Genomic DNA, 27,762 nt, shown 5'->3' with positions numbered 1-27,762 from the left:
CTTGTGGTTTCCTCCCGACAGAGGATCTTCTGGTCTCTATCAGCACTCCTCACTGAGCTGGTTTGAAACAGCTGGGTCCCATTTCTCATGAACAGTAGTCCATCGTCTCTTTTTATGATTGGCTGCTGGGCCTCCCCAGCGGAGGATTATCATCCATGCTCTCTTTTAGTTGATCAATCTTCATTGTTTGTTTCTTCTTCTTCATCATCACAGTAGTGTTGGTCTCCAACCATTGAGTAATTGATATTACTGGCTGTTCATTCTTCTTCACAGTAGTTTTACTACATTGATCCTCAGTTTGGATCTTAGGTATAATGTTATGATAACAAATAGTGGTTTGGTTTGATGATGTCTCTGCAGTTCCGATGTTACTGTTGTTCTAGAAGAACAAGTTACTTACCAACTGTAATGTTCTTTCGATTGGACGTTCCTCCCACGTATTCCTCATTTTAGATATCTTATATCCCAGCTTTGCTGCTTTGGAAAAAATATTCACCATTGGGCACTGTGTTCAAGGCCGCGGAGTCGTAGTCCCTCGAGGGCCGCCATCGAGCGTCGACGTCATTCACTGTATAAAGGGCTCGAGCCACGCCCGTTACCTCAGTTCTGTTTTTACGGTGTTCACAGTCGCCTCAGTTGATCAGGCTTTTAAGTCCTCAGGCTCTTAAGGAAGTTTCAGTGCAACTGGCGCAAACTGTATGGAGGGGTAGGTAGGTTGGGAGGGTCAATGAGGAATACGTGGGAGGAACATCCAATCGAAAGAACGTTACAGTTGGTAAGTAACTTGTTCCTCGAATGGATTGTATCCTCCCACTTATTCCTCATCTTAGATAGGCTCCCAAAGCATTAAGAATTTGGAGGCGGGAGTACCAGAAAATTCAATCATGGACTGAATGAAGGACAGCTTTTGCAAAGAGTCCTCCTTGATATGAAGTGGAGTCCAAGCAGTAATGCTTCACAAAGGTATGCATTGACGACCAGGTGGCCGCAGCACAAATATCCTGCACTGGGACACCCCTCTGAAGAGCCGTGGAAGTTTGCCATACCCCTGGTTGAATGAGCCCTTAACCCATCTGGAGGCTCTTTTCCAGCCAATTTATAACACTCCGAGATTGCTAGAATTATCCATCTGGATAGAGTTTGTTTAGACACTCCAAGGCCCAATTTGTGTCCAGTATACCCAACAAATAGTTGGTCACACTGTCGAAGATTTGCCAATCTGGAAATGTAGAAACTGAGAGCCCTTTTTGGGTCCAGTCTGTGCAATCTTTCCTCTTCCTTACTAGTGTGAGGAGGAAGGTAAAAAAAAGGTAAGGTGATTTTCTGTGACAGATGGAAATCAGAGATTATCTTAGGCAAGAAAGATGGTTTGACTTTTACAATAACTTTGTCCCTGTGGAAAACGGTGTGAGGAGGCTTACAAGAAAGCGCCTGCAACTCACTTACTCTGCGGGCTCATGTTATAGCCACTAACAAAATTGTTTTTAGAGTGAGAAGTCATAATGGGCAAGAATGTAAAGGTTCGAAAGGGGCACACATGAGAAATTTTAAGACTAAATTCAAATCAAAGAGGGTACACATTTGTCAGCCCTTTCAAGAATTGAATGACTAAGGGCATTTTGAAATAGGACACCTCTTCCGAGGAATGCTTAAAGATAGATAGCGCTGCCAAATATCCTTTTATAGTGCCAACTTGGAGTCCCAAATTGGCCAAGTGTAAGAGGAAAGAAAGTACTATAGCAGTATTGCATACAAATGGATCCATATTCTTATCCCTTCACAAGTTACTGAACTTGTTCCAACGACACTGATACAAGGATTTTGTTGCTGGCCGCCTGGCCGAAAGCAAGATCTCCATTACGTCATCCGGGAGGTCGCAATCCTTATATTTCAGCCTCTCAGAAACCATGCGTGAAGACTGAGTATCTTGACCTCTGGATGGAGAACCCGACCTTCCTCTTGCGAGAGAAGATCCTCTCTTTGTGGAAGACGTATTGGAGGGAAGATGGAAATGTCCAGAAGGTCCGGGTACCACGTCCTCCTGGTCCAATCCAGGGCAATTAGGATCATGGTTTTCCTGAACTTTCTCAACCTCTCGATTACATGAGGAATTACAGGGACTGGAGGAAACACGTATAGGAGTGGAAATACCCAGTCCACCACAAACGCGTCCCCTAGAGAGCCTCTTGGGGGAAATTCCCTTGAGCAGTAAAGTTCGCACTTCCGGTTGGCACCGGTCGCGAACAGATCCACTTGAGAGGTTCCCCAAAGGGCGAAGATCTCTTGAAGGACTTCCTGAGCTAGTTCCCACTCGTGGGAGACTGTGCTCTGCCTGCTTAGAGCATCCGTCGCTGTGTTCATCTCTCCGGCTAGGTGAACTGCCGATAAAGAGATTCCTTCTTGCACTGCCCAGAAGTAGAGCTGCATTGCCTTTCTGCACAGTGGGAGTGACCCTATGCCTCCTCTTTTGTTGAGGTAGTACATGGCCACTGTGTTGTCCGTCATTATCAGGACATTCTTTCCCTGTACAGAGGGCAGAAAAGACTTCAGCGCTAGTCTGATTGCCCTCAGCTCCAAAAGGTTGATGTGTAGTTTGGACTCCAGTGGAGACCAACGACCGCTGATTGTCAGATCATTGGTGTGGGCTCCCTACACAGTGAGTCAGTGAGTGAGGCGTCCGTCACTACCGTTATCTCCTGTCATGGTTGCAAAATAATGTTCTCCCTTGAGGATATTTTCCTTGCAAGTCCACCATAGAAGATCTTGAGCCACTCTGGGCGGGACTTACAGAAGATCTGACATCTCCCCCGAAAATTGGGACTATTGAGTCCCGAGGGCCTATTGAAGGGATCTCATCCTCAATCTGGCCTCTGGCACCAGAAAAATGCAGGATGCCATGAGGCCTAGCAACCTTAGAAAATCGAATGCTGGCAGATGTTGGACATTTTGAAACTTTGTTACCATCTGCAGAATGGGGTGAGCTCTCTCCACGGGAGGTGAGGCTTTCCCTGGGGAAGTATCCAGGACTGATGCGATGAATTGGAGTCTTTGGCTTGGAATCATTTGTGACTTCTTGTAGCTTAGGGAGAAGCCCAGTTTCTGTAAGAAGTGGCAGGTCATGGCCAGATGTTCCTGGACTCGTTCGAGTGAAATTTCCCTGATTAGCCAATCGTCCAGATAAGAGTAGATGTGAATCCCCCCTCTCCTGATACTTGCTGCCACTACCGCCATCAGCTTGGTGAAAACTCGTGGGGTGGAGGTCAGCCCAAATGGTAGAACACGAAACTGATAATGAGAACTGCCAACTGCGAACCTCAGGTACTTTCTGTGCTTGAGATGGATTGGCACATGAAAGTACGCATCCTGAAGGTCCAATGAAACCAGCCAGTCCTGAAGCTGAAGGGTCTGAAGGATCTGAGAAAGGGTCACCATCTTGAACTTGTCCTTCCTGAGGAATTTGTTCAAATTTCTTAAGTCCAAGATGGGTCTCAATCCTCTGTCCTTTTTGGGGATGAGAAAATAAGGGGAGTACCAACCCTTGTTCCTATACGGTACAGATACATGTTCTATTACACCTTTCTCCAGCAAGGTTGAAATCTCCTGCACAAGGAGCTTGTCTGTAATTTTTACAGAGATTCCTCCCGGTGAATGATTTTGAGGTCTTTGATGAAAAGGAAGGCACTAACCATGGGTCACTATCTCTAGCGCCCAGGTATCTGACGTAATGCCCCCCCATTCGTTCAGATACCGAGTGATTCTGCCTCCCAGTGGGGTCTTGTGGGAGAAGACCTCAAAGTAGCTTTGCAGTGGCTGCAGCAGTGGCTGAGGAGGCAATAGCTGCTGCTGGGGCTGATCTAGCACCTCTCCCTTTTCCACCACGAAAGGGTTTTCTCTGTTGGCCTCTTTGACTGGCCTGCCCCTTCCCTCTTCCAAAAGAGTAGTAGAAACGAAACGGGCGACTCCTCCAGGAAGATGAGCCTGCGGAGGAGTGTTGTTGAGGCCGTTTTATAGCGGCGCCAAGTGATTTCACTGCCGCTTTCGAGGTCTGCAGCTTCTCCAAGCTCTCGTCCGCCTTGCTGCCAAACATCCTCAAGCCGTCAAAGGGCATATTGAGTGATCTAGACTGCACATCAAGGGCAAAGCCAGATTTCCGCAGCCATGTAAATCTGCGTAGGACCATGCTAGATGCCATGGACCTGCTTACACGATCAGCAGTGTCCAGTCCTGACTGAAGTCATTTCTCCATAGCCTCTTTCCCATCTTTCACTATCGCCAGGAAACCATCCCGTTCCTCACCTTCCGGGATGTGTTCAGCCGCTGAGGTCATACAGTCCCACAGGGTGTATGTAAATCTTGCTAAAGTGCAAGTTACATTGGTCGATTTAAGGGCCATGCTGCCCGAAGAAAAAACCTTCCGGGCCCAAGCATCAACTTTTTTATCATCCCTGTCTGGTGGTATTGAGAGGTAAGCTGATTGCCTAGTGGAAGTTGCAGCCTGTACCACTAGACTTTCAGGGGAGGGATGTTTAGATAGGTATTCCGGATCTGATAAAGATGGCCTGTATTTTGGTACAAATGTCTTGTTTACTGCTGAAATAGAATCAGGAGTATTCCAAACCATCACCCTCTTCTGAAGTGCTTTATGGAATGGAAGAACAGAATCTTTTAGAGGACCTTCACCCAGGACATCCGTCATGTCATCCTGGTCAAAATCTGGGGAGGCTGCCTTCCAACCCATAAAATCAATGACCCTTCCCATAAAATGCCTATAACTAGGATCAGCATGATCTTTAGGGTCTGGTTTTTCAAAATCCACTTCAGGTGAAGTATCTAGGTCACTGGCATTTTGGAGACAGTCATAAAGATCTGTTATCTTCAAATTCGGGTGCGCTAGCTCTTCAGGGACCTCTGGCTCCAAACCTAACTCCAGCTGAAGTGACATCCTCTTCAGAAGAGTGTTCTTCAAAAATGGATGACATGGATCTGAAAAATTCCTGTCTGTGTTGAGGATGGAAAGCTTTTTCAGGTAAAGATGGTGGTATCGACTTAGGCATGGGTAATGGCGTCGACTTGGGTATCAGGATTAATGAATGCCTCGATAAAGGTGTTGAAGGCGTCGATAAAGACGACGCTGGCTTCAACGTTTTTGAAGGTGGCTTCGATACTGTCAAAGAAGGCTTCGATACAGTAAAAGGCGTCAACACCATTTTCATCGGCAGTTTCGATGTAGTAGTCGCTGACTGTGTTGAGTCGAGTTTCGACTTCAACGCCAATGTCGATTCCGCTACCACCGATTTATGCACCAGAGGTTTTGACTTAGCATGAGGCGTCTGGGAACTTTCCCTTGATGACACTCTCGACTCTTTTTCAGCTCTCGCGTGTTTAGATTTTTATTTTCCTCTGTCACTTTTAGAGTGGGTAGAGGCATGATCACCACGCGGCAACTTCGAGGGGGTCTGGGCCGCTTTCTCGAATATTTTAAGCATCCAAGCCCTAAAGGCCTCCCATTTTTCTGGGGAATCGTGCTTGGATGGATAGGTTACTCTCATTTCAGAGGAGGAAGAAGACCTGTGACGTTGCTTTCTTGACTTCTTAGTTGAAGACGAGGAGGATTTCCCCGAGCGACTCTTTGATCTCGACCTCCTCGACCCATGTTGAGATTTTCGACTAGATTCATCTGAATCTTTTTGTTTTTTAGAAGACTTGTAAGTTTCCATCCCCCACCACCAGCTTACCTCTACGTTCCCTAAGAGCCTTATTGGACATGGCCTGGCTGGAACCGCACTCGTCAACCCGATGGTCTGGGCTGAGGCACCAGAGGCAATTCCCATGGGGGTCGGTTATTGACATTTTCCTACCACACTTGTGACATTTTTTGAACCTTGTCTTGGATGTGGTGGGAGTAGATGACGAGGGCATCGTCGAGGAAAAACCTGATGCGCCGTTACGTTGGAAAAACGGAACTGAGGTAATGGGCGCTGCTCGAGCCCTTTATACAGCAGATGACGTTGACGGTGGCCCTCGAGGGACTACGACTCCACGGCCTTCAACACAGCACCCTCTGGTGAAAAAAGAATTCCAAAGCAGAAAAGCTGGGAGACAATATATCTAAGATGAGGAATACGTGGGAGGACACAATCCATTCGAAAATGTGGTTCTAGGGAGTCCCTCTGCAGAATGAGAGTCCTTGTTTCCCAGAGGGGAGTCTCTTCCTGTGAGGTCCTGCATGCCACCACCCATAGGGGGGATTATTGCATTTGCGAGTTCACCCCCCTAGCCTCACAAGGAAAGGCTCCCATCTAGGGAGAAGTGCCAGAGATGTTCAATGACCTTGGAGATGAAAAACCACCCGATTTTTGGCTTTATATGACCATATGCCATCCCATCCTTATCACCCTTCCTGAGAGATTGATTCATTTGTTTGACAAGTGTAATGTTTTACTTTTAAAAATAAGTTTTTAAAGCATTGTCCGTGTGCTATGGGCGCAGTTTCGCGAATCCAACTTGGCATCCTTTGCCCCCAAAATCGAATTATTCTTGTATTAATTTATCCATTGGTCAAGGTTTGCTCCTTGGAGATTGGTTATCTCCCATACTTTATTGATTCTCATGATCAGGTATATTAGTTCATTATTCAATTATGACATTTTGAATTGAATAACATCTATTATTATAATGCGAAAACAAGGATTCTTTATGGTTATCTCTATTGAATGGATCACTCAGATTCTGTTTTCTTTTTAGTTGTTACATTAATGTGCTATTAGCATATTAATCTGCAATTTTGATGTGAATTAAAAAGTATACATTTCTTTTGTCACTAATGAGTGACATGACTTGAATCTTTTGATAACCATCTAATTGATATCTTAACTTTTATCAATAACATTTTTTTGTGTACATTGTTGACAGGTCATTGTGTTCCTCCTGATGAAGGGAAAGGGTTCCCGAAACACACTAAATATTGTCTAAATAAACACGAATACTATTTTGAGATTACCCTAGAGTCTGCATAAGTACTTTGGAATTCTTCTATACTTGCTTTTCAAATCTATACATTTTGGATCATTTATGTAAATTTATATTAGTCTAAATAACATTACAAATGGCTTTTCCCAGTCTAAAGGTGTGCAGCGCACAGGGGTATACCTGAATTGGGATTCCATTCTTTCTATGTTTTGTATGACTTATGTGCCAAAGTTGTTCTACCTCCCCAGCACCCAAATATATATGAAGTTTATCTAATTTATCGAAACAGTTTAACCTATGGTGTGCATTTGAACATTTTGGTTTATGCTTCTAGGTAAAATGGGGTCATTAAAGCTCAAAATAAGGGTTATTTATAGTAGAGGCTAATTTTGGGGTCACTATGTTATTAGCAATATCATTTTGTTTGAATATAGCTTGAAAAGGGTTCAGGTTTCAATGTTAACATGAACTGAATTTAAGTGTTTTAATTTGTTGCTGAACATTGTTTGATGGCATGTTAATCAAGCATAAACAGAGGTAAGCTGTTAGAAAGTGCAGGACTGCAAATGATAATGTAGCTAGCAATGCACATCTGCCCACTCACCCTCACTTTCAGCTCCATTTGCATTTGAAGTAGGGTAAAGTGTGGAAGAGCAGCCTCTGTGCCCTCTGTAAAAGCCAACACTCTTCAGTGATGAAGGGCTCTCTGTGTTGAAAGTGTGGAGGGGGCAGCGAAGACTACCATGAGTGGAACTTAGGCACATAAGCAATCATTCATGCAGCACTACCAGAGCTATGGTGGCCGAGAGGTTAGAACCATCTCCTTGGAAGTGAGAAGCTCCAAGTGTTTTAGGTTCAATCATCCCCACCAATGATCTTATTATTAATTATTTTTGAAATACAAACAACTGTTGGATTTTTCAGTACTCGTCTATTATTTTCTGGGAGATAATGAGTCAAGAAAACCTGGCATTTAATGAGATACAAAACAAGGTCTCAATTCTAAGTACTACTGTCTTCCAGAGGGTATCAGGTACTATTATCCCCACCAAAAATATCGCTGTGTATATATGATCGTTTAGAACGGCCATAGGCAATATTTTTGGTGGGGATAATTTTTGGGGTTTTTGGGAGCAGAGGTTGCAGGGGTGTCCCCTGCTCCTTTAATAAATAATGCGTGAGTTTCTGGGGTGTCCCCTGTAGGTTCCATGCCTTAATATCACCGCAGAAATATGGCGATATTTTTGTATGGCGATATTTTTGCGGGGATATTAACACATGGAACCTTTTAGAGTATAAACACTATGCATACAGGAGGTACTTAAAACTGTCTGGCAAAGACTCGGGGATGGTATCAATAGTCTAGGCAGGGGTTTGCAACCTTTGGCTCACCATATGTTTTGGAGTATAACTCCCATCAGCCCTAGCCAGCATAGTGAATGACAAGGGATTGAGGGTGTCGTAGTCCAACACATCCGGAGAGCCACAGGTTGCAGACCCGTGTTCTAGGGGAACTGGAAAATATCTGATAGATTTACACAACATCCAGCTTAATCCCTCCTAAGCTTTTAAGCTTTTAAGTTCAGAGTCTGCAGACAACCAATGCACTTTTTGATGTCGTGTAACTCTGCCGCTCCTCCCATTATTGGTTTTCTGGAAGGTGTGAATCCATGTCTTCCCCCATGGCATGCTGCAAATGGATGTGCAGCTTGTGTAATAAAAGTTTAACAGCACCTTCAGTAAAAGTCCCAGCTCATCTTGAACTACTCACCTGTGTTTACTCCAGGGACCTTTTATGGATTATTACTTTAAGCGGGATAGACATTTCCAGAGCAACAAATTGGTGCCTTGAGTGTTGACCGACAGCCTTGCATATCTGCAGTAACTGGACATCATTCAACAGGTGATGGCTTTTCATTCAAAAACTAAGAGAAGAAAGTAGAGCACTGGTACAGAGATTTAAACCTAGGTCCCACGGTTGCTACCTTTGTCCCTCTCTTTGTTCCATGGCCAAGATGGAAAATAATATTTTGTACAACTATTCATATTATAATTATATTCAATACTATATAACAAAACAGATATGTTGATTATCATTAACAAGCATTAATCATTTTTAACAATTGTATAACTAACATTGTGTGTCACATAACTTGTTTTATCGTGTAATGGTATGATATGAATTTAAAAGTCTTTGGAATTGTTGGTGCGGCCTTCACTAGCAAATAATGTTTATACAGATCACTCTCTCATGAAAGGTGATCTAAGAAGTGCTATTTGATGATACATGTTTTAGATTTTGTATAATTATAAAGATATTTTGGCAAAGATTAAACCCTTTTATTGTTCAATTGATTATAATCTATTGCTTATTGTGTTATACCTTGTAATGTAAAACGAATTTGACAGGTTGAAAGACAGCCATACCAAATAAACAATTATTTTAAAAAACATTGTTTTGTTTGATTGATGGCACATTTTAGATCATAACACTTCATACAAAAAAAAGAACAGATGTAAAGGTGGGCACACGGCTCACAAGGTTGCTCTGTTTTGTTGAAGTCACGTGTCCAATCCTCTACACTGCAAATGCTTTGATTATGAAGTGCATATAAGCAGATATAAGCTTATGTAAGCAGTATGTCACTATGCACCGGATCGATCTTGGAGATGGCATTGAGACCCTACACTGCAGGACAGTGGGCAATGAAAAATGTTTTGTATAACAAAATTCTTGCGCATGGGCAGTGCAATTTGCATATAGTGCCACACTGTGTAAAGTAGAGAGGTGCAGTTAATTCACTTTCAAGTATAGCAGAGAAGGGGAAACAAGAATAGAAATAAATGTATGGGAGACAACTTAATGAGACACAAATGTATAGCGGCAAATGCTTTATTGCGTATTGGCTGATTTTACAAATGTTTAGTACAACTGCTGCGTTTGGTCTTTTGATTGGAGGGGCGCAGAAGGTGTTGATGGAGAATAGGACAAGGGAGTGATCCCTCCATGTCTTGGAGCTGGAATCAATGAAACTAATAGCAATACCTTGAACACAGTCAAAGTCAGGCTCTGGCCTTTCATGTAGGCTGTGGCAAAAAATAAGAGTTTGAAGTTGTACAAAGAGGTGCTCTGAAAATGTTTGACTTAAGGCAAGTCTGTGAGATCTATTCAAAACTTCAAATCACTGAAACAGAATGTAATTTGTAGTTAAGGCCCAAGTAGCAAAGAAGCCACTATACATGTCAAACATGCTCAATGTATGCTAGCTGACAGCTAGCTTAAATTATTTTAGAGTAGAGGTTGGGAATAGGACATTGTACACAGCCAGTGTACTTTTGTGGATAAGTAGGGGCTTAGTGCCAGTAGTCACTGCGATAGAGTCAGTCCAGCTGGTTGGCAAATAAATGCATTAAAATGGGTCGACGGCTCAAGAAATGGGGGCTGGAGGAATGAGGTTGTTAGCCGTTATAAATCAGATTCTGGACGAAGGAAATATGTGGGGTGGCTGAGTGAACCTTTAGAAAAGCTTAACAAACTTAGATGGGGCTGGTGATGGATGAAGTTCTAGGGCAAGTGTCTGTTTACGGTGTGTTGCTGCAGAAGATAGGATATGGACACAACAATTGTGAAAAGTGTGTTTGGTGGGAGATGGAGTCATATCGGAGCTTTGAAAGAGGTACGAAAGGGATGATCATGGTAAATGGGGAAATAGATAGCACAATGTTGTTACAATGATTGGAGAGTTGATGATTCAGTCCTTCAAAACAAACAAATGCCTTTTTAGGGATTTTGTTGGTGATGACTTGATGTAGGAGAAAACATTATAAGAGCATAGATTCACGGCCTCACAATTAAAAGGGTGAGGCTGGCCTTAGGCATGTGACCAGGCAGAGGACTTAAGCACTCCGTTATGCGCCCCCTCCTTAAAAAAATCCTCTGCGGACCTTTCCTGCCCAGCCAACTACCGCTCCATTTCTATCACCCCGCTTCTGGGAAAACTGCTCGAGAAGCTGCCCTCCTCCAACTCAACTCTCATACTGAACTTGTGGGCGGCCTTCATGACCACCAATCTGGATTCCGAGCATCCAGAGTCACAGAAACTGCTCTTCTGAACACCTATGAAGAACTGCTTGCATCTCTTAACTCCAACTCACCTGCTGTTCTCATCCTTCTTGATCTCTTTTCTGCATTTGACACAGTGAACCATTCCATCCTCATAAAAAAGGCTCCATGACACACTTGCCATCTCGGAACAGGCGCTGAAATGGCTTACCTCCTTCCTAACTGAGCGTTCCTCCAAAACCATTCTGGGCCCTTTCTCCTCCCCTTCTTACTCTGCCACCTGTGGCATACCCCAGGGATCCATTCATTTGCCCTGGCTCTTTAACATATACCTTTCTCTGCTGGCACGACTCATATTCTCCTTCTCCCCCAGCTTCCAGTGCTATGCTGATGATACACAATCTTTCTTCAAACTTCCCACTGACGCCCTTGCACCCTACTTCATCCCTGACTGCCTCTCTGCCATCCAGGCCTGGTGCACTACTAAATTTACCTCTGCCTCAATGCCAGCAAAACAGATTTTCCCTATTGGGTCCCCTGCACCATACTTCTTCGCTTCACTCTAGCCTTCCTCCTTTGGCCGCCCTCTCCCCCCTCCACTATAGACAGTAATCTCAGAGTCATCTTAATCTTCCTCCCTCCACCCTGCGACCTCTCCAGCTAAACCAGAATAGGGCAGCAAGACTTATCCTTGGCCTCAAGCCCAAGTGCTGCATCTCTCCTGCCCTACAAAGCCTCCACTGGCTCCCGGTCTCAGCATTGATTAAATTCTAATTCCTCTGTATCATCCACAAGGCTATCTGGGGCCGGGGACCACTATCTTCAATGCTTCCTGACCAAATACTCCAATTCTAGACTCCTCCGTTCCTCTGGCACCAACTCCCTGCATGTTAAGTGTTTTGATAAACAGAGAGCTGGTGGGTGATCACTTTCCTCGGCTGGCCACGTCCTGTGGAACAGCCTCCCCCTCCCTCTGCGTCTTGAGCATGACTTCCTTAAGTTCCGGAAAAGCCTCAAGACCATTCTCTTTACCTCTTCCTCCTCCTCCTCCTCTCTTCCATGCTAATCTTACAGCAGCGTGACTGATGTGCAGGGTCCTTATGTGGCCTCTGGGCCTTGACTCCCATCCCCCCAACATCTCTCATCCTGGCCGCTGTCTTTCTGCTGACTTATTTGGGCTCATCCTACCCACGGGTGGCTGCACTTCCATTCTTCTCCTCTTAGCACTTACCCTGAGCACTTCTCCATGAGCAGCAAAGCACCTATCCCTCACCTCTCCCCCCTCTGCACTTGCACATTCTGAACACTCACAGGGCATAGCAGGTGTGTCTCCCCTTCCCTTTACTCTCATTATTTGTTTGTACTATTAATTCAATTATTTATCCTTGCTGTAATTTATTGTCTACCTTCCCCTGTCCCCACCCTGTTTGCCCTGTGGTCGCTTTGAAACAGTTTTGCTAATTTTATAAGCGCCTAACAAGTGACCAATAAAATAAAATAAAAAAATAAAATGTTATTTGAGCAGAGCTGGAATTAGGATGCAATTAAAGCCCCAGCGCTTTACTATGGTCAAGTCTTAAGTGAAAAAGGGGATTTCAGTGGCAACATGTGTTGACCTGTCGGTATGTTGTGCACAGCCCCCTGGTGGTTGGTCTCTGCTGCTCATCTATTTCAACGCGAACCTGCATAACCTACAATGCATCATCTTGCATCCTGATGCCTCTGGCATCCGCAGAAGAAGATTGTGCGTGCAATCAGCATATGCTGTCACTACAGCTACTATTTCCTATTGGTTTACTGCAATGTTTTCTTTATTTTACAACACTGTTTTTATTGAAATGTCCCATTACCCCAAAGGTTTGCATTGCCAGGTCTATACCCACAACATTATGCCCCTAATGTAATAGATCTTCAGCATGTTGGCAGGGGGAGAGTTAACTCACATGTGTAAGATGACCATGTGGTAGTGAAGAAATGTAATCCTAAGGTGAAATCAACGACACTTTTAAAAATGTAAGTTAAAATAAAGAGAAAGGTTTAAAGAAAAGTGGAAAATGTGCTTTTCATTCACACCTTACTGCTCAATTTGCCACATTTAACGCAGCATTTTCTTTGCTGTCTTTTGACTCTGCTAGCCATTTCAGAATTTCTTGCAACTTATTCTAAAAGACTTTGCACAATGCACTTCCAACTAGTGGTAAGCCTTGCTGCTAATCCACCAAGTCTTGAGAAGTAGCCAGAAAAAGGTAACACTATCAAAATCATTTGTGAAGGATGCATAATTTTAATAGACAAAATAAGAACCAACTATCCACTACTACCACAATCCATCATGCTTTATGTATAGTGCCCTTGTTAGGCACACTGTTGTTGACTTTATTTATTGTGCATTTGAATGGCACCTATACAGCAGAAAGTGTTTCCAGGCGCCACAAGACAAAGGGGAGGGGCAACGGGCGCGGAATAAACAAGAAGAAAACCATCCTACTAGGCCTTGTGACATTGGAACATGCAAGAGAAGGGAAGAGGCCCCCAGGGCTGGGCAGGGTAAGTGCTAGGGGAGCCCAAGGAGGGCAAGTGCCAGGGTTAAAGTGTGCAGACAGGGGTGGACAAGACTCGGTAGGCTAGTCAGGGAATGGTGCCCGAGGGCAAGTGCTGGAATGGGGGCCAGCAAAGGACTTGTAGGAGGCTTGCCTGACCCCTGTAGGGTTCATGAGGGGCCAGGCAGCCAGTCCTAGCATCCGGGGGCCTTAGCAAGGGAGAGGGAAGGAGGAGGAGAAGAAGAGGAAGGTCTTGAGGAGTTTCCGGAACTTAAGGAGATTCGACTAAAGTCTTGAGAGGGGCAGGGAGGGCATTCCAGAGGGAAGCTCCTGCCGAGGAAAGAGATCTACCCCCTAATCTCTGGTTGGAGAAACGTTTGGCATGCAGAGAGTTTGAGCTAGAGCACCGAAGGACTCTAGCAGTGAGGTATTTAGGGAGGGAAAGTTGGATGTAGTGCGGTCCCAGGCCGCAGAAAGCCTTGTGGATGATGGAGAGGGTCTTGAATTTGATTCTTGCAGCTACCGGGAGCCAGTGGAGAGATTTTAGGCCTGAGAGATGCGGTCTCTGGGCTTAAGGGCAAGGATAAGTCTTGCAGTCCTATTTCGGATTAGTTGGAGAGGGCGGAAAGAGGAATAGAACGTTGCAATAGTCCAGCATTGAGAGAACCAGAGCTCTGGAGACACCGAGTTTCTGGGGGAAGGTGAGGAACCAGAGAATGCCCCTGAGGAGGTAGAGATGAAAGTGGGCCTTCTTGGCAAGGTCTGCAATATGAGGTGAGAAGGACAGAGGAGTCGAAGATGACTCCCAGGTTTTTGCCTCACAAGAGGTTGAGAGGAGGGGGCCCAAGGAGGGCAGCTAGAGAATCGGGGGGGGAACGAAAGGGCAGGAGTACCAATGAGAAGGATCCCAGTATTACTGGCAAAGAGACAGAGATCGTTAGCAGCGTACCATGCCTGAATAGCAGTCAATCGGGAATGAGCAAGGAAGGAGGGGAGGTGAAGAAGAGAAGCTTAAAGGAAAGCTGCATATCATCGGCGTAACACCGGAAGGGAGGAGAGAAGGTGGAAATCAAGTGGGCAAGAGGGGCAAAGTAAACGCTGAAAATCCATGGCGAGAGGATAGAGCGCTGAAGGACGCGGCAGGTAGAATGTGAGGTAGAGGAGAGAAAAGGGCCCATTTGAACCTGGGAGTGCCGATTCCAAAGGAAAAAGGTCAACTAAGCCAGGGCCTGGTCCATGATACCCAGAGTATCGCAGAACGATTTAAGAGGGTGGCATGATTGACGGTGTCGAAAGCAGAGGACAGATCCAGGAGGATGAGAACAGGAGTCGAGGTTAGCGAGAAAGTCATAACGGGTGTTCAGGCGAGTAGTTTTCATGCCTCTGGCTGCTCTGAAGCCAGACTAGTGGTCATGAAGGCAGCCAAAAGCTTCAGTGTGGTGGGTTAGTTGGGAGATGGACAATATACACAAAAGGGGACTAGTAGTGGGTTGTAATAACCAGTACACATTCCCTACACTTGATTGTACAGGTTTACAATTATTTAGGCAACGTAGTATAATCACTGACCCTCCAACCAAACTAACTGTCCCTTCTGACCAGCCCCAAAAAACAGGGACGTCCTAACAATGATGGGTTACCTGTTAAAGTTAGTTATTAATATGATGTGTCCCATTTTGGATCACACACACTTCTTTTAATTTTTTGTGATCAAACATACAGGAAAATAATTAAGAGTAATTATGATTCCTGGTTTGAATATCTTTAACATATTGCCATTAACTGGTATGGTGTTTTATAATTGAGCTACAGTGTCAGTCTTCCCTTTGTCCCCTCACCCTAGATAAATGGCACATCACCGACATCTAGGGCAAGCACACACCTAAAGGGACAGTTTGTTTGGTTAGTTGGCGAGAAGGTCAACTTCTCCAAGAGTTTGCCCAAGAAGGGGGTAGTGGAGATAGTGCAGCAGTAAGCCGGGCAGGAAGGATCCGGAGACAGCTTTTTTTAAGAGGCATTGCACAAGAGAGTGTTTGAGAGGTTGTGGGAAGGAGCCAGTGGCCAAAGAGTGGTTCAGAACTCAGCCAAAGAGGAAGCAAGGGTGGCAATATTGTCCTTGAGAGATAATTCTAGAGGAGCAGGGAAGTTCCTGTTTGAAGAAGACTTTCAAAGAGCAAACAGTCTTGATGACCTCATCAGGTGTTATGGGAGAGAAGGAGGGGAACAGGAGGGGGGCGGGCGGGTGGGCGAGAAGGGCCAAGAGAGGCTTGGGTGCAGGTGGTGGAGAGTGTGTAGAGGAGAGTGATATGATATGATAGGTTATTTATAACCGGCTTAATACCCAGAGGGATCGAACCTGTGTCGTCTTGCTTCCAAGGTGAGCACGTTGCCCCTGAGCTATCCTCCCGGGACTGAGGACAGGATGTCCTGAGTTTTTGTTGAAATGTGCGAGGCCAATGCAAAGGGCCTGGGAAGGGAGAGGGGAAGTAGAGCCTGCAGTAGGATTGGCAAGCTCCTTACAGATTTTGAAGAGTTCAGCCGTGTTGTTGAATGGAGAGTCTGTAGTACCTTTGGAGTAGGAGGCATGTGCGGGACGCCAGCCATTGCCGCTCTGCAACTCTACACTTGCTTTTCAGCTAGGGTAGGTTGGAATCATACCAACTGTTGCATTTGGTGGCAGGCTTCATGCAGATCCTCATGGCAGGGACAAGAATGTCAAGGGTGTTGAGATGGAATGCTGAAGATTAGTAAGAGCAGACTCATAATGAGAGTCAAGACGGGGGCGTGATAAAAGAGGCGGCAAAGGAGGCTACTGACACTTGCTTCATGGGTTGGATGACGAAGATGGAGGATGGCATTGCAGATAAAGGCTTAGCCGGGGGATCCCAAGAGATCCAGGTGAGAGCAGAGAGAGGAGAGAGTGATCAGTCCAAGAGACAGGTGTGCTGAGAGGGTTTGAGAGACAGATCCTCTGAGACAAGCGCATAAAGAATGTGCCCGGATGGATTGGGCCGGACCAGACCAGAGGGCAGAATGGTGAGAGAGAATCACAGAGATTGCAGAAGGGGAGTAATGCATCAGGGGAATCCAGGTGGATATTAAAGGAGAAGCTTAGAGGTAGAGGTCAGGAGAGAAGAGGTGAGGTTGGCCCACTATAGGAAAAGGGAGACCGGCACAGGAGTCCTGTAGATGGTAGCGAGGGTGATTGATAGGGTAGGAGAGATGACAAGCTTGCAGACAAGACATTCCAAGGAGGAGTAGGATTTAATGGATATGATGGAAGCAGGGATCTATTCAGGAAAGACAAAGGCCATACCTCCTCCTGGCCAGTTAGGTCTGGAATTGAAGAGGATCTTGTAGCCCTCAGGAAGAAGAGTGTCAAAAGCAGTAGAGCTGGCACTCAATGACGTCTCTGTGAGCGTGAAGACGTCAAGGTCAAGGTCTTCAAGGAGGTGACAAATGTCAGAAGAGTGTTTGACAGCAGAGTGAGAATGGAGGGTAGCTAAGTTAAGCTGGTTGACCCCCTTTGAAGGTTTACTGAGAAGGGGCACAGGGACGTATTACCATTTATTTATATTTATTTAAAAATTGGTAAAGTGCCAACTGAGGCCCAAAGACGTCTAGGCGCTGGGGGAGGCAGTACATCAAGAAAGACCGCTACAGAAAAAGAGTAAAGCCAAATTGGCAGATCAGAACAAATACGTTTTCAGCACCCTTTGAAAAGAAAAATAGTCCTCAATGGCTCGTAGCGAGGGGGGGGGGAGTGAGTTCCACAGTCTGGGAGCCAAAACTGAGAACGACTGGCCCCCAAGCAGAGCCCGCTGATACTTAGGTATTTTTAGAAACAGCTGTGAAGCAGAGTGCAACTGTCTGATTGGACAGTATCGTTCGATCATCTTCGTAAGGTATTCTGGACCTGGATTATGCACAGCCCGGTGAGTGACGCAGAGCGTCTTAAACTCCATCCTTGCCACCACCGGGAGCCAGTGGAGACAATGCAGGAGATCTATAGATGGAGTCCACCAGGGAGCCATCAATGCCAGTTTGGCTGCTGAGTTCTGAAGAACCTGCATCCTCTGAATTTGGTACTTTGGTTGACCCAAATAAATACCATTACAATAATCCAGTAACCACTATAATACGGCATGCAGGGGGGAGAGCATTGGCAGAATTTTTCTCAGATTTTTAAGCTTCCCAAACCCTGCACTGCAAATTGCTGAGAATTGTGCTTCTCGCAAGCTGTTTGGAAGTACCTTCACCCCCAGACTTTTCGCAGATACACAGGCAACTGGACAAGGGCCCAGAGAATAAGGCCAATATTACGCATTCCAGAGGTGATCAGCCCTTTGTGGGCCAAACACTAGAACCTCTGTTTTCTTGCTGTTTCATTTAGACCAGTTTGCAGTCATCCAGTTACTGATTTTATCCAGACATTCCCGAAGTTTTCCAGGAGGGTCAGTCTGAGGGGAGTCCAGCCGAAACACTAACTGTGCATCATCAGCATAGGTATAAAAAAAGACTTCACACTCAGGGATAGGATTGGCAAGAAGGCGGACATACAGATTAAACAGAAGGGGGGAAGAGGGTCCGAACCCTGTGGAATCCCACACATCAGACCTACAGTGGCAGCCCTGAAAAGAAATGGACTGAGACCGCCCTTCAACAAATGACCCAAACCAAGCCAGCAGGGGACCTGGCACTTCTGCTTGCTCTAGCCAGGTTAGCAGAGTATAATGATCACTGTATTGAAAGCCGCAGAGAGATCGAGGAGAATAAGAACTCCTGACTCTCCGTGGTCCTCGAGTAGTGCTAGATCATCCAGCAACGATATAACAGATTCAGTGCCCAGAGTGGGACGAAAACTGGACTGGAATGGGTGTAGACTGTAGTTGTCTTCCAGAAATCTCGAGAACTGAGGCGTGATCAATGCCTCCATCAGTTTCATGATAGCAGGAAGAAGGGAGATGGGATGATAATTTGCTTTTTTTTAATGAGGGGTAACAACAGCATGCTTCAAAGAAGCGAAGGAGTACTGAAGGGCATTTGTAAAAATAAAGATCGCCCTTTGCGGAAGAGCTTTTAAAATCCAGAGCGGAACTGCATCATGAGGACAAGCTGATTTAAGGCCACCGAAAGCTCTTGGAACAACTCCATCAGCCACAGGGTGAAGGCAGCATTTGCTCAACTGAGGGGCGGGGGGTGAGAGGCCAAGCCAGCAGGCCTAACCTGAGGCAGGCTAGCCCCATCTCCAGATTGCCCAATCATGATCGCTTTGCGGATATTTCAAGTTTTCTCTGAGAAAAAAAAACACCAATTGTACCATCACCGGCGGGAGGCGTGGAGGCCAGGGGGGGGGGGGTTTAAGAAAGAGACGGAAGATGCCTGTCAAGGAGGAGGCGGTTGGGGTGAGAGCCCTGAGCCATGATAGTGCCGTTCAAGTAGACATTAACAAACTTGCAGTTTGCCAAGCATACTTCCCTTCTGGTTCCACGATTATTGGGTGAGGGAGGGAAAGGGGAAAAGACGGAAACCATATGGGGAGTCCATAGGTCAGGTGAGGGAACGACAAAGAGAATGTTGGTGATAGTCTGCTTGGCAGAAGCACTGACATAAGTGTTGGCAATGAGCAGACCAGGGATGGAAACCAGGAGAGCCTTCTTAAACCTTTTCCTACCAGGCTTCGAGAGAGAAGGTGGATAGGAGATAGAAAAGCAGTTATAGTGGATGGGGCGGTGGGGTGGAGATCACCATGGGGAGGGGAGGGGTAAAGATGCTTGCAAAGAGAGGGACAGCGGGCTCCACAGTGCACGAAGAGATCACCAGGCGGCCTAGCAGCCGAACAGGAACAATGACACTGGTACTTATTAACAAGAATCAGAAGAGGGCAGCAGAGTTAAGAAAATACCCAGGTTAGAAAATGTAGACGTGTATGGGGAGTGTCAGAGCAGGGGAACACAATTTAAATAGACCAGGAAAGGAATTTAAAAAAAACAGGGAGAGAACAGTCCTGCACAGGCGACAGGTATTAGAGATGCATAAATATGAAATTCAAGCAGTCATGAGAAGCAGGTCAATTCGGCAGGACAACAGATCTTCCAAATGCCTAGGTTAGAGTTCATTACAGTCATGCAAATGCAGGCAGTTCAATGGGGAGACGGATTTGAGTTTTGTTACAGTCATCAAGTGCAGAATAATGAAATTTGCAACAGAGTATACACAACGCCTAGATTTGACATTCAACAAACAGGCAAAAAGGCGGGCATTTAGAACATCAAAAATTCCTTCCATACCATAGAATTCTAAATATATCTCACTCGCTTGTTTCAATGATTAGTACCACTCTGGTTGAATATATACATATGCTTTCTAATTCCTACCAAAATCGTGTTCTAATGCTTTACCTTTCCCTACAATGATAACATGCAAACTCAGCATGCGCACTGCCAATTTAACCGTCAAATCCCAGACTGTATTTACAGATTGGGTTGAAGTTCCTTTTTCTTATTGCCCTTCACATACAAGAAAAGTGGAAGTCACATACCAACCGGTTGTAGCAACCTCTATTTACTCGATAAACCACAATCAAGAGGCCAGCTAAGGTGTTTTGTCTGTGTAACTACGGTGACATCCAGATACTACTATGGCCCGCTCCAGCCAAATTCTCAAACTCAATTGTATACGATTTTTCATCAGTGGGGGAATAGTAAAGCACTGTGGAGCGGTTACAATGGTGCCAGGTATGATACAAAACACCAAAATAAATAAATACAGCTATACCTTTGTGGTAGTAGTGACCATAAAAAGAACATGGATTAGTGGATGGCAAGTGATATATTTGTTTATTTTTGTATTTGTTTATTATTTGTAATATGCTCCTCACCTGAAGGTATCTGGGCGCAGCAAGAATATACATTTTAAGCGGTACAGTGTGTTACAGGTAGGTTAGGAAGAAAATGTACATTGCATGAAAAACATACGTGTTGTGGTACAAACAATACAGAGAGGGCATTATGCAAATGGTTAATTGAGAAGTAGCATAGCGCAAGGTGGTGTTCAGATGTCATTAGTGACTAGCTAGGTTTTCATGTTTTTTTTTAAGCTAAGGAACGTTTGGTCTGTTCAGAGGTGCAATGGTAGCGAGTTCCAGTTTTTGCCAGCTTGGACCGGGAAGCTGTTCCCACCTGCACCTTTCAGGTTGTATCTAGGCACTGTGATGCAGCATGACTGGGCAGCTCTCAAAGGGCGGTTCGAAGTTTTCCTGATGATTCTTTCTTGGAGGTATTGAGGGGCGGCATTGTTTAGGCATTTTTGTGTGCTAGATGTAAGTTTGAGTGTGATTCTGTGTTTGATAGCGAGCCATTTAGTCTCTCTTCTGGCTGTGGAGATTTGTTCTCTCTTGGGAATACTCAATGTGGATCTCAGCGTATCTCAATGTATATATCTAAAAACACACACACAAAAAGCCAAGGACACAAAGTGTGCTTGGAAAAGGCTACAACAAAGAAAATATACTCCCCAAATGAAGCTAAAAGATTTCATGACATATGTCAATGAATATTGAAAAAAGTAGATGAAATTCAAATTTCTGAAAAATAGTGAAGTGAGTGTTAACATTGATCTAGTAGTCAGACAGAGCAGTGCTCTCCTCAGAATGGGCACGCTGCTTAAAGCTCACTTATCCAAGTAACTGCAGACGGAACTTCTAGCATTTGCCACATGTTTTCAATATGCAAGTTATTGACCAAAATTAAAGAAAATAAACTTTGGAGAGAAAATAATGGTAGGAGGCTCAGACAAGGAACTTTTGAAATAAATGCCCAAAGAAACACCTATTCCCGCAATGCCTGAAGAAAACGGCACTCCAAGAAAAAAGCATGGAGGCCTTGCAATGATGGGCAAGCTTTCAAAGAATCCTCTTGATACAACTCTTTTGTGATATTAAGTGTTCATAGTGGTCTTGGTTACACTTGATCCTATTTTTTCAAAGGAACTGCAACTCTTTTACTTTCTGATATGCACATAACTGAGAGATTAAGGAGGATTGAATAACAATCCTTTTCAATGGTGGGTCTAGGCAGGAATGTTTGTAATCTATTTCAAGTTGACCGGCTTTTTTTTAAACTCAGGATAGTGAAAACAAATAAAGGTAGAAGCACAATGTGAGAAATACGAGTAACTTCATCAATCTGCACCAACCTGGTTCCCAGTCTTCTGGTTCGTAGCCCCATGAAAATTGAGCGTATGAGTTTCCCGAAGGAAGCAGCATTGACTGGATCCAGTTTGTGCTCTTGACAGTGGCGCAGGTAATGGTTGTAGAGGGTACTTCTGGGGAGGCTCACTCCTTCTGCTGTCTCGTAGTTGTCCAAAAGCCATTGCAGCTATCATGCACATAAAAGAGAATTATGGTCATAAAATAAAGGAAAATGCCACAGGTCCCAATGTAATTTTAACTTGGAACCTTAAAACAGATGATTACAATGCTTTCCTACGGTGCATACATTTTACAAAGCCCAGTAGAAGGTAAAGACAGATACTGACAATGTGTCCATGCTTGATTACTTGTGCTAAAGGAGCCATCTGACCCAATGATCAGGCTCACAGTATCTCAAGCAACCGTGGGGATGAAACAGTACTTTAGAATTGTACCATTCCATACACTGATGAGCACCCAGAATACCTAGTGACTCGATAGGAACTGTTCAATTTCCATGCGCAGTTACAGTCCAGTGCAAGGAGTACAACTGCAGACATGTTTTACCCATTATGACATTGTAGGTTTGTTTGCAACAATTGTAGACCCTCATACAGGCATACAGGCATGTGGTACTATTTATTGCCCGATTCATCAATATTTACAGGCGTGTCTAATGTCAAATCAGACTTCACAGAAAACTGCAAACTGCAAAATGTGCAATATGCAGTACTCGTCTCCCTTCTCATCCTTCGACCCCCCCATTCCTTCTTCCCATAATACCCAAGGTCGACCCCTCCTTATTGTCTTACCTTACCATTCTTTTTAATATTTTTCTTGTCTCTTCTATTTTTCCCCACATCATTCAGGCATGCATCTATCATCCCTATCCTAAAGAAGCATTGCCTTAATGCTGCTTTTCCTTCTAACTTTAAAACAATTTCTCTTTTTCCTTACCTCTCCAAGCTCCTGGAGTGTGTGGTTTACTCTCAAGTTTCTTCTTGAGAGTAAACCTCGTTCTTCCTCGTTTTCCTCCCACCACTAAACAGAGGCTGTTCTATTCTCTGTCTGTGACTCTTTTCTGCACGCTATTCCAAGCACTCTTCTTTTCTAATTCTCCTCAACTTATCTGAAGCTTTCGACACTGTTGACCACTGTTTGCTTCTTTCTTCTTACAGGTTTTCTGGTTATGTCCTTCTCTGGTTTAAATCTTACCTGTCCAGTCACACTTACTCTGTTTCTTGGGCTGGTAAATCCTCTTCCATTTTTCCCTGTCATTACGGTGTGCCCCAAGGGTCGGTCTTAGGTCCCTTCCTTCTTTCCCTTAGCACTTCTCCCCTTGCCTCAAATATTTCTTCTTTTGGGTTGTCTCACCACCTTTATGCTGACAACACCCAGCGGTTTCCTTTTCCTCCTTCACCCTTGATATTCACTCACTTCACTGTAACCTCATGTCTCCTGGCCATCAAACCCTGGATGTCTAATCACTATTTTGTCCTTAATTCTTCAACGACTCAAGTCCTTTTCTATCCTGCCTCCTCCAACCCCCGATCCAGACCCCCTGCATCCCTCTCCTTCCCCCTGTCTTTTCTTTCTCTCTCTTCTTCGGCTTGCAATCTTGGCATACACTTAGATTCCTCTCTTTCCTTTTCTCTTGAAATCTCCTTATTCTCTCGTTGCTGCCGAGCCCACCTTCATAACCTCCACAAGGCAAGGCCCTTTCTTACTTTCCAGGCTACTAAGTTGTTAATTTCCTCTCTTTTCTTTTTTCCCTATTTACTGCTCCTGCCTCCTCCTTGACCTCATTACAGTCTTAGTCTTCTCATGTCTATTTTCAACTCTTCTATTAGTCTTCTTTGTTTTGTTTCGACTTGCGATTTGATTGCCCCTACTATGTCCTCTCTTTGCTAGTTACCTTTTCACTCTCGTCTCACGTTGAACTTTATTTGCATGACTTTGAAATCACTTTATAATCTCGCTCCCTCCTACCTTTCTTCCTTGGCATCCATTTACTCTCCCCCACACCTCCCTGTACCCTCCGGTCTCTGTCTCCCTTCCTTCTGACTGTTCCTCGTCCACTCTGTGCAGAGTTTTGTTTTCGCTAATTTTCCTTACTAGCTCGCTTTCACTGGAACACGCTGCCGCTCTCCCTTAGTTCTATTTCTTTGTACCCTCTTTTTCGCTCTACCATTAAAGCTCACTTGCTCTAGCTTTATTTTAGTTATTTTGTCACATTCCCATTAATTGTACTGTGATGTGACTATATGTGCAGCGCTTTGGCGTAAATGCGCTTAATAAATACAAAATTAAATACAAATAAAAGAAATGGAACAGTATATAAATTAATTTACAAAACTGGAAATAAAAGATAATGGGGCTCATTATAAGTTTGCTGGTATCCTGGCGGTAAATCCTCCAGGATACCGTCAAGCTGTATTACCGATATGGACACTCGTTCCATTGGACTCCATGGGGGATTTTGCCAGTATTACCGGCACCGGTAAAGCTGGTGCCACTAATACCAGTGTGTTTTGCCGGTAAGGTGCCTGATTTACCTCCAGTTCTTAGCTGGAGGTAAGGCAGGCACCTCACCGGCTAACTTGTAGTTGGCCGATGTAGAAATGTGCTGGTATACTGTAATACCAGCATGTTAATTCAACACCGGCCAACTTGTAATGAGTTCCAATGTCTTTGTAACTAATAGGAAGCGTGATAGGAATAACACAGAAAAAGAAAGGTTATTTTAGCAATCTCGACCATGTGAATCATGAAACCTGTGGAGCCCATCACTCATAATCCATTAAATGATCAGAACACCAAGCAGACATGGCTTAAGTGCTTCACCAGGTACAGCACAATATCAGTTTTAGACAAAAACTCTTAAGCAGTGTTCCATTGCTTACTGTATTAAACTACAGCGCCCCCTAGGATTTCTCAGTTAGCCAGACGAAAACCACAGCTTGTTGTATAGAAATAAATGGAGAAAAACACACGCCTGCTATTATTATTGGGTTAACTCATATTTGTAGCTGCCATCTTTCAAGATAAGCAGACAGAGCTATTCTTCTGGCAGTTAGAGAACAACTCTAACAGGGCCATCATTTATAGCGACTAGCACAAGTGTTACAAAGTGCGAAAGTTAAATATGTGTATGGGGAACACAGGAAAAGAGGCTCCCTGTTTGCATGTTATGGCTATAATGAGCACATTCTAGAGGGGAAAAGCAGCAATTTGGTTTTTCCATTTCGATTTGCTCCACTAGTTTTAAATAGCATTTCACAATGAATGACAAAGATGCAAGCTTGTTATAGGCGAGAAAGAAGCTGCACTGAAATCAGTATGTGTTACACCCAGCTGCCCTTCAGAGCAGTTACACACACAGCAGTGCAGGGGATGTGCAAACTGTCCTATTCATGCAGTGAAATAGGCAAGCTCTTCTTCATAGAGAAATAAAAATAATGCCAGTGAACAGCCTGAGAGCGTTAGTTTGGAATTTGCTTAGGAGGCAGAGTGAGCAGCCCAGTCCAGTTTTTTCCAGGTTTTCCTTCGAAGAATGTGATGTTATGGCGCTGGTCAAAAAAATAGGGGTTCATGTGGGGCAGATGAGATGCACCAAACCTGACCTTATTTTCGAAGGTTCTAATTGCTTGAAGTGCTTTCCTGTCTCTCTGTATAAGGAAGTCCCATTAGGGATGTTCAACATTCATATCCTTCATGTCTTGCGCAGGGCTGGAAAATATCCTTATTCCCGTGGGCAAAGTAGCAGTGGGGCATGTGTGTGTTGTTGTTCTGAGTGACTGCCCTGTTTCTTCAATCTAGAAAATGTTCGGTGGCAACAGACCTCGATCTGCCCCCTCCTGCACCCAGCCCAAATCTCCACATTAAAAGTCCCCAAAGCCAGGCAGGAGACTTCATCACGCTTAGCAAACTTTTAGGAATATTGTGATTGCCCATCCTTCATCATGAGATGTGTTCTATGCATTCAAAAAAGGTCTGGGAGCCCCTCTACTGAGAATGAACACGGCCAAATAACCAGTTCTCTGGCTAGGTGCCCACTCAGAAGGATCTACCAGCGCATTTTAGCTCACTGTACCTTTCACAGAGGAGAAATATCCATTTGCATATCCCCTCTGAACAAGAGTACCAACAGCAACCCCAGACACGTGTTTCGGCCTAGTCACCCAGGGTAAATTAGGGTGAAACGCCAAATTCCTAAAAATGTGATAGGTGCAGTGAGCTAAAACGTGGCTGTAGACTCTCCCGATTGGGAGAAGTTCCACAGAACGGGTTATTGTACCCATGTTCATTCTCATTAGAGGGGCTCCCACATCCTTGCTTAATGTATTGTATGCAGTCTTAAATTGTTTGATCTTTTCCTTGCATTGTACGTTTGCATGATTTTATGAGGAAATGAGTCTAATTGATTGACTCCCATCCATGCCCACAGTGTGCAGGAATTCTGGGCCAGTTATGGGTGGTGCCCAGCAGAAGCTTTCAATTAAGACGAGCTGATGAAATGGTGCCAACTCTAGTTGACGAGTGCATCTAGATCTCCTCAGAGCAATTGTACCCAGTCTGTAGTCCTACTAGCTTCTGCACCAAAACCCAGTCACATACCAGTTTGGTTCCCAGAAAACACTACCTTCTTCAAAGACATCAAGAGGCTTTCCTCAGAACCTTTAAGGCAGGTAGGGAAACTCCCTCTGCTCCGGCAGAGGACAATATATCATGATCTACCAATAACTGTCAGCAGCAAGGGGCCATACAAATGCAGGCCTCAGAGATTCTTACAAATCCTACTAGACCTGCATATCGAATTTCTTTGTTTATATCCTCAACATAAGAGAAATGCACTTGATAAATGGTAACAAAAAATGCCCCAGTGTTTTCTGTAAAATGGTGCATGTAAGTATAAGCATACTTCATATTAGGGCCATTACTGCCATCTAAATAACAGCATGCATGTTTGTTTACAGTAAATGTCAAATAAAAGTTTCAAACATCCCCAAACTCGCCAGTAAGATTGAGTGCCAAACAAATAGTACTTGACCTTCATAAAATCTTGACTATGCGAATGGGTGAGTACATTTTGTATGCCCTAAAATGACAGTGAATTTTGAAAATGTCACATGTACTTCGGCACCGTTATCCACTATGCTAAGTTAGCAATCCATCAAACCATGCATTGTTATACAAGGTAGTCATCTATATTCTGTGACTAACATTTATTTTATGTCATTTTATTTTTGTTTTTAACAAGCTAAATGCATAACAAGTCCTTTCAGGTACCAAAATGTAACTGCACACCTAATGTATTAACCCACACCCGTGAAACTCTACACTAGCACTCAAAAACCTTCTTGTCGTCACGCAACATGGATCAAACAAGTCAAGCACTTACTAACCCATCAATTACAATGGGCTCCGGCCTACTGAGCACGTGCACCAACCAAAATATCATGGAAACTCCCCATCACCCAAATACAAGCAATAAGATCCAGTCTGTTTAACACCAATCCCAAGCAAAAACTCAAAGCACAGCACATGCTCATTAACTTCAGGACTCCAGTAGGATGTTCGCCTTGCAGCACAGCTCTACGCAGATCATGTTGAGGAGGCTGCTGGTCTCATAACCAAGCGCTGCCGCTCAGCTGCCCCACTCACCACCCATTTCACCATTCCTCCTTCAGCATCCTCATGCAAAAGACTGATAAAAACAAGAATCTGGCCCGTTTGTGCCCAGGCCAAGGACCAGTTATTCTGCACCCCCCATTACCAGGTATACACCATCATGTGACTCCTACCAGCACAGCATATCCCCATCTTCTCCAGGATTCGCAGAGCAAAGCGCCAAAGGCAGCTTCTCCAGTGCACCCCGAGAACATGCTTCAGCTACCTGCACTCGTGTTCCCTTATGCTTGTTCTGCAGTTGCTCACACCACCATTGCCAACCTCATCCTACAGAGAACACACACACACACATCCTCTGGCATCTTCAA

General features: G+C 44.6%; 1 protein-coding gene across 6 annotated transcripts in view; it reads right to left on the bottom strand.

The window, feature by feature from the left end:
• Window positions 1-27,762, bottom strand: part of RFX3 (regulatory factor X3) — a 1,045,627-nt gene that overhangs the window by 261,345 nt on the left and 756,520 nt on the right. For all 6 annotated transcript variants that reach the window (XM_069625736.1, XM_069625732.1, XM_069625731.1 and 3 more), the window contains one exon: window positions 21,769-21,950. In XM_069625736.1, the coding sequence (XP_069481837.1) occupies window positions 21,769-21,950 (182 nt within the window). The remainder of the gene's footprint in view (window positions 1-21,768; window positions 21,951-27,762) is intronic.

The sequence above is a fragment of the Ambystoma mexicanum genome, chromosome 6p (genome assembly GCF_040938575.1).
Source record: "Ambystoma mexicanum isolate Mex_15411 chromosome 6p, UKY_AmexF1_1, whole genome shotgun sequence".
NCBI classification, from domain to species: domain Eukaryota; kingdom Metazoa; phylum Chordata; class Amphibia; order Caudata; family Ambystomatidae; genus Ambystoma; species Ambystoma mexicanum.
The sequence above is the reverse complement of the archived record's forward strand: the minus strand, read 5'-3'. Positions and strand labels throughout refer to the sequence as shown.